The sequence below is a fragment of the Marmota marmota genome, unplaced genomic scaffold (assembly GCF_001458135.2).
Source record: "Marmota marmota marmota unplaced genomic scaffold, marMar, whole genome shotgun sequence".
Taxonomy (NCBI): domain Eukaryota; kingdom Metazoa; phylum Chordata; class Mammalia; order Rodentia; family Sciuridae; genus Marmota; species Marmota marmota.
Genome location: NW_026000082.1, coordinates 13116320 through 13124476, shown reverse-complemented (window position 1 = coordinate 13124476; position 8157 = coordinate 13116320). Strand labels below are relative to the sequence as shown.

Here is an 8157-nt window from a genome sequence, read left to right as displayed (position 1 = left end):
TTAAAATGTTTTTTTAATTGTTGAAGGACCATTATTTTATTTATTTATATGTGGTACTGAGACTTGAACCAGTACCTCACACATGCTACTCAAGCACTCTACCACTGAGCCACAACACCAGTCCCCAGAATGGAACTGTTTTTTAAAAAATATTTTTTAGTTTTAGGTGGACACAATATCTTTATTTTACATTTATGTGGTTCTGAGGATCAAATCCAGTACCTCATGCATGCTAGGGGAGCACTCTACCACTGAGCCACCACCCCAGCCCCAGAATGGAACATTTTTTTTGTAATTGATGAGCCTATACCAATACATCACTGTTGCACAAAGTCCTTAGTTTCCATTAGGGTTTATTCATGGTGTTATACATTTTAGGAGTTTGGACAAACATATTATGATGTATATCTACTGTTATAGTATCATACACAGTAGTTTCATTACTCTAAAAGTCTTGTGCTCCGATTATTCATCCCTTTCTCTCATTTAACCCCTGATCTCCCCACCCCTAGTGCTGGGGATTGAATTCAGGCACTCAGGCATGCTAGGCAAATGTCCTACCACTAAGCCATATTCCCAGTCCCTGACCCTTGGATCTTTTGCCTCTAGTTTTGCCTTTTCGAGAATGGATAACCAAGGTCACACAGTAGAGAGCATATAGAAAGGAACTTTTGGGGATTGTTCTTTCATTTAGTAATATATATATATATATATATATATATATATATATATATATATATATATATATATATATATATANATATATATATATATATATATATATATATATTTGTGGCTTGCTAACTCATTTTTTTTTAATATTTATTTTTTAGAAATAGTTGGACACAATGCCTTTATTTTGTTTATTTATTTTTATGTGGTGCTGAGGATCTAGATGAGCGCTCTACTGCTGAGCCACAATCCCAGCCCTAACTCATTTTTTTTTTAATCACTAAATACTATTCTATTGCATGGCTTATCCTTTCTTCCACTGAAGGACATTTTAGTTGCTTCCAAGTTTTGGCAATTATGTTAAGTTTTCCATCACTGCAGTAAAATACCTGAGGAAATTCAACTAAATGAAGGAAAGGTTTATTTTGGCTCATGGTTTCAGTTCATGGTCATCTGGTCTATCACTTGGGGTAAGGCAAGGCAGAACAACATCATGGTGGAAGGGCATGGTGAAGAAAAGCTGACCACCTCATGGCAGCTAGGAGCAGAGAGGAAAGGGCCAGGAATAAGATACACCCTTTCAAAATATGACTGTCAGTGACATCCTTCCTCCAATTAGATCCCCCTACAATTTCTACCACCTCCCAGTAGTCTGTTCAGTTATGAACTCACCAATGGATTAATCCATTAATGACAGCAGAACTCTCAGGATCCCCTCACTTCCCAAAGCCTTTCTTCTTAACATTGTTGCATTGTGGATCAAGCCTTCAATATATGAAACTTTGAGAGACATTTCATATCCAAACCATAACAGAAAATAAAACTGCTAAACATTAACATACTGGCTTTTGTATGGACATGTTTTCAATTCCTTTAGGTAAATACTGAGTGAGGCTGCTAACACATTGTATGTTTAGTTTGATGAGAATCATACATAGTGGCTGTTATCATCTTGCATTCCTAATAGCAATGGATGAAAGTTCCTGTTGCTCCATATCATAACCAGTATTTGGTGGTATCAGTGTTTTGGATTTTGGCCATCCTACAGCAATTTCATTGTTTGTTTTGGAGGTACTGGGAATTGAACCTAGGAGTACTTTACCACTGAACCACATCCCAGCTCTTTTTAATTTTTTGAGACAAGTTCTCATTAAGTTGCTGGGGCTGGCCTCAAACTTATAATCCTCCTACCTTAGTCACTGGGATTACAGGTATGCGCCATCCACCTGGCTTCACTGTTGTTTTGATTTGCATTTTCCTGATGACATGTTACATGGGCCATTTTTTCATATGCCTATTTTCCATTTGCATATCTTCTTTTTTTTTTTTTTGAGAATGTCAATATTTATTTTTCAGTTTTTGGCGGACACAACATCTTTGTATGTGGTGCTGAGGATCGAACCCGGGCCGCACGCATGCCAGGCGAGCGTGCTGCCTTTTGAGCCACATCCCCAGTCCACATTTGCATATCTCTTTTGGTGAGCTGTCTATTAAGGTCTTTGGCCCATTTTTTAATAAAGTTTTTTTAACAGATGAGTTTTAAGATTTCATTGTGATTTTGATTTGCAATTCCCACAATTAGTAATGTTGAGCATCTTTTCACATGCTTGTTGGCCTAGAGTTTATTTTAAGCATAGGAAAAGCTACTTTAAAAAAATGAACTTGATGCCTTTTAAAACTTGAGAAAGTCCCTCGCTTCTACCAGCTCAAGAAGTTTGGTGGTTATGCTTACAGCTGCAAAACTGAAAGCCAAAAACAGTAGGTGGTGACATATAATGATCCTAAAATCAGCAGGAAAATGACAAGCTCGCCCCCTGGTGACAAGCTAGAGAGATAATAGAAAAAGCACATGTTTTAAAAGGCACAATCCCATGAAAAACATACTCAACCCTACCCGGAATCCAGAAAGAACACTAATAACACAAAGTACAAATCAATCAAAATAGTTTATTCACAGGAACAGTGAAAAAGGCTCAGTATCAGTAGGCAAAATATGTCACAAAGTCTTTGTTTGCGAATTACTAGCTGGAATTGCTCTGGGAATGTCTTCAGCATAATCTCCATGAGGTGAGTGTCCAGGGAGGTTTTAACTGTGAATGTTTCTTCTAGGGGAAGGCGGGCTTCCGTTTCACCATTAGCAACATGAGCCTTTAACCTTCATGCTGCAAGGCTTTCCTAATCTATATTAACTTCTTGAAAGATCTGAATCTGAAAGCAAAAAGCCCACACCAACGATTACATAAGTCAGAGGGTGGCAGTCGTGACTGTTTAACTTTTCTTAGCTCCTTAAGACCTCTATTATGTAAATCAAGACACTCTGATTTTCAAGCCCCCCCCCCCCAACTAAAATGAGCATGATGAGGAGGATGATGATGATAGCAGCTGATTCCTTCAGGCCCTCTGGCTGCTGATTTTTGACTTCCTGGTATTCTGCCCTCCAATCCCTCACACAAATCTTTATGGCTCTCTAGTTGGCTCCTATTTTTCACAGAGCTCCAAAAGTTTGAAAAGACCCCATAAATGTGGGAGTGTTCACAGAACACGGCCACATAAAAGATAACTGACAGAACACACTCACTGCAGGCCACATCCCAGTAGGTGACACTCAGGAGCAAATGGATTTATGTAACCAGAGCTACTGATATTAAGTCCCAAGTTCTCCTGCTCCAGCAGGTTGACCTTTAAGGGCTGCATCAGGTCTCAGAAATAGAAGGTGCCAGCCTCAAGCTGCTTGATGCTTGTGCAGCCCTTAACATTGGCCACATTACCCAAATGTTAAGGGCTGCACACTTTTCTGCTGCTCTTTGTGCAGCTGTTGGGCCCGATTTTTTAGCATCTCTGCCTTGGCCTCATCCTTATCAACACCATCCCCCATTTTATACATGCGGCTAGCATTGGCACAGGCCCAAACATGGCCCAGGTCACAGGCTTTCATTGAGTATTCACATGCCAGGCCCATATCCTTGGGAACGCCAGGGGCACCCTGCAGAAACATGACACTAAGGTTGAAGCAACTGGAGGCATAGTTGCCATCACAGGCCCTTGTGTAGTAGTCCCTGGCCTTCCCCAGGTCGGGCTGGCCATCTTCATTGACCTGGCCATCATGTGCCAGGAGACCGACATTGTGACATGCTTCCACAGACTTCTTTCCAGGCTTCTCACATGCCATCAAAAAGCAGCTCGAGGCAGCTTTCAGGTCCTGAGCTAATCCACCTGCAATGACAGAAAGTAAAGGAAAAAAGTAAACCCAAGTCAGGGCAGAACCTATTTGTCTCAGCTCAAAGTTAGCGAGCAATTCAAAGTAAGAAAGCAAGTCCATATCCTCTCAGCTAAGGCAATATGAAAGAAAAGTAGCCTGGCATGGAGCACAGACCCTTCAGACCCTTCTTTAGCCATGTAATCTTTTGTTCAAATGCTGTCTTATGAGGAAGCCCAAACAGGTAAAGGAGGTCAAAGTTGGAAACAAAAAATATCCACCTCACGGAGTTATAGTAAGAACGTAGCGTTTTATAAACAATTAAACGTTCATACATTTAAATATACAGTTGACCCTCTCAATCTGTGGCTTTTATATCTGCACACTTAACTAACTTGGGTCAAAAATATTCAGAATATACAACTTCAGCAACTTAGCAAAGTCCTAAGCAACTCAGTGAGACCCCGTCTCTAAATAAAATACAAAAAAAGGGCTGGAGATGTGATTCAGTGGATAAGTTCCCCTGAATTTAATCCCAGGTATACACACACACAAAGAAAAATTCAGAAAAGAGCATGATGGTATACACCTGTAATCCCAGAGACTCAGGAGGCTGAGGCAGGAGGACTGCAAGTTTGAGGTTAGCCTCAGCAACCTGAGAGGCGCCCCCAGTGAGAACTTTCTCAAAAAATAAAAAGGGGTAGGAATGTAGCTCAGTGGTGTAAAAAATAATTGTCTGCATAAGTATAGACATTTTTTGTCATTAATCCTAGAATATACAATAATAACAACTACTTCCATTATGATTTACATTGCATTAGGTATTATAAGTAATCTAAAGGTGATTTTAGAATACTGAAGAAAAAGGAAAAAGTGTGATGCAATCTTATGAAGATCAGTTAGGGTAGAGGAAAGGGAGGGAGGGAGGAGGGAAAAGAAAAGGGGAAATACTGGGGAATGATACTGACCAATTATATTGTTATATTGTGTGCATGTACGAATACATAACAAATTCCACTATTATGTGCAACTATAAATGCATCAATTAAAAAATATGAAAAAAATGCTCAAGTGATTCATAAGCACATTAAATTTTTTTCAAGGAAAAGTATACAGGAAGATTACAGAGGTCATATGCAAAAATGGTGCCATTTTTATATAAGGGACTTGAGCATTCTAGGATTTTAGTATCTGCAGAAGTCCTGGAACCAATATCCCCCAGATACTGAGGGCTGAGTACATACTGACGTCTTTTATTTGCCACTATTGCATTAGATCCTGGGGAACAGACATTGCCCTGCCCTTGAGAATCTTGGTCTATGGTCTAATGAGACATATTAAAAAACCACACAAATAAATGTATGATTCTAAGTGTGAAAAAGGTATAGAGAAGTACAGGGAGAATAAGGATATTTTTAGGGTCTTGATCTAGCCTGGGCATGAAGTCAAGGAAAGTTCCCTGAAAGAAGTAACATTTAAGCAGTGATACAATGAAAAAGGGAAAAAGAAAATATGGGTGAGGGATTTTCCAGGAAGGGGAACAGAAACTACTGTGGACTGAACCCAGAAACCATTGAAGGAGGAAACTGAAGAGACCAAAGGGTCCAGATCATGCAGGGTCTGACTGGTCATGCTCAGGACCCTGAATTTAATCCTGAAAGCTATTGAGAAACTGCCCCAAAGTAATTTATCTAGGCAGAGATAGTGACAGGGCTCACTTTTTTTAGTTACTTTTTTTAAGGCAAAATTTGAAATCCCATGTACTGTCACTCATTCTGAAATATAAACATTTTAATATTATTCTTTAATGATTTCAATCCATCATCTATAAATAATCATCAAGTCAGCACCATTCTAGCGATCTTTGTTGCATGTGTTTAGATTAAATGCTGGCTGGCAGAATGGATACCAAATAGAAAAGTACTTTAAAAAATTGGAACATATATACTGCTTGTAAATAAAAATTTTACCTTCGTTTATTTATTAGAAGAAAAACAGACTGTAGGGGACTGAAATAGAGCAAATTTTAACTATAAAAAACAAGGATACCGGCACGTAGTACTCTCTTCTCTTATACCTCTCTATATTATTTCAACTCAAGGAGATAGTATAGCCCACAGCCTGGGCTCCAGTCTTTGTGATCTTGGAGAACTTGGGCCTCATGCATGCTAAGTAAGAACCCTACCACCTGAACTACACCCCCAGTCTCAACAATTATGTTTTCATGCCATAAAGGTATATGTCATTTACATTCTATTCATTAGCCCAATGGTCATTCTAAATGGATTCTGCTCATCATTAGTTTCTTCATATGAGTGTCTCCATTTCTGAATTTTTTTAATGTTATATATATATATTTTTTTTTTTAAAAGAGAGAATTTTTTTAATATTTATTTCTTAGTTTTCGGCGGACACAACATCTTTGTATGTGGTGCTGAGGATCGAACCTGGGCCGCACGCATGCCAGGCGAGCGCGCTACCACTTGAGCCACATCCCCAGCCCCTAATGTTATATTTTTTATACCTTTATTTTATTGATTTATTTTTATGTAGTGCTGAGGATCAAACCCAGTGCCTCACACATGCTAAGCAAGCACTTTACCACTGAGCTACGACTATAGCCCCTATTTTTCGATTCACCTCTTTATTGGTTACCATATAGATTTTTCTAGAAAAGATTTTAAATCTAGTCTTAATTTCCCCCAATGCTGTTGTTTCTTTCTTCTTTTGAATTATATATTTATATATTCATTTCCATAATTGGCTTTTTTTAGTTATACCTCCTTTTCTTTTTTAGTGGTTCATCTATTGATTATCATGTTTATCCTGAACTTTTCACAATCTATCATGGATTAATATTATACTACTTCACACACAATGTAAGGGCCTTTTAATTATATTCCCATCCTTTCTGCTATTGCTGTCGTGTTTAATTTCTATATACAATAAGCCTTACAAATATACTACTATTATTTTTGCTTTAAACAATCTTTTAAAGATTTTTGACTTTTTGGTTTATTCTTTTTTTCTTTTTTTTTTTTTTTTGGTACAGGGGTGTTCTACCACTGAGCTAAAGCCCCAGCTCTTTTTATTTTTAAGACAGGTTCTCACTAAACTGCCCAGGTTGGCCTTGAATTTGAGATCCTTTAGTCTCAGCCTCCCAAACAGCTGAGATTACAGGCAAACACTACACCTGTCTTGCCCCTTTCCTTTCTATTAGTTATAATTGTTAATTGAGTGTTACTGTATTCGTATATCTTGTTTGTTTTTATGTTGTAAATGTTACTGTTATTTGTCTTCTTCCTTCTCAGTGGAGCTGGGGGATCAAGCCCCACACCTCAAGTACACTGGATGGCATTTTGTGGCTGAGCTATACCCACAACAAAGTTGAAAGAAATTACACTTACTCTAGCCACAAAACAGTCCTACTTGAATCTCGGTGCACACTTCAACTTTAAAACAGGGAGATAGCTGGAGCACAACTCTATAGTTACCTGTAATCCCAGAAACTTGAAGGCTGAGGCAGGAGGATTGCAAATTTAAAGTCAGCCTCAGCAACTTAAAGAGGCCCTGTCTCAAAATAAAAAAGGGCTGGGGACATTGCTCAGTGGTTAACAGCCCTTAGGTTCAGTTCCTGGTACAAAAAAAAAAAAAAAGCAGAGAGTAAAAGTTCCCCAGTGACAACCTGGCCCCAAGCAGGCATGGCTAGAGAGGGCCAGAAGTCCCACTCCTGGACACTCACCCCACAGCAAGAGCAGAGAGAAATAACACAACTGTGTGGATACTCCATCTACAGGGACCTCAACATAAACTTGCAATCAATACATTGTAGACAAAACTGAAAGAGGAACTCCAAATACTATGCTATCTACAACACACCCAACTGAACTACTAGAAGGACCCTCCTCTTTCTAGAGCTACAGAGAAAGTGAGTCCTCCAGGCAATATGTCAAAATTTACCAATCAAACTTAGAGAAACCATAGGGAACTGCACTTAAATCCACTTGGAATTAAATTCAATGCTACACAACAACAGATAGCCCATCAAGAGAAGACTATTCCCTAAGAAGGCCCTCAAGTAAAAGTAGAAGAGACACTGCATCCCAACAAATGAGCAAATCTCAATACACAAATACAAGAAGCATGAAAACTCAAGGCAACCTGACTACTACAAAAGTTCACAACTCTCTGGTAATTGAGTCCAAAGATATTAAAGTGGATAAAATGCCAAAGAATTGAAAAGAATTATGTTTAAAATGATCAATGAATTAAAAAAAAAAAAAAAAAAA

General features: G+C 38.5%; 1 protein-coding gene across 1 annotated transcript in view; it reads right to left on the bottom strand.

Annotated features, from left to right (window-relative positions):
• Positions 1–2599: 2599 nt before the first annotated feature.
• Positions 2600–8157, bottom strand: part of LOC107141760 (cytochrome c oxidase assembly factor 7) — a 29604-nt gene continuing 24046 nt past the window's right edge. Inside the window, exon 3 of the mRNA XM_015484989.2 lies at positions 2600–3885. Coding sequence (XP_015340475.1) covers positions 3437–3885 — 449 coding nt within the window. The 3' untranslated portion in view covers positions 2600–3436. The remainder of the gene's footprint in view (positions 3886–8157) is intronic.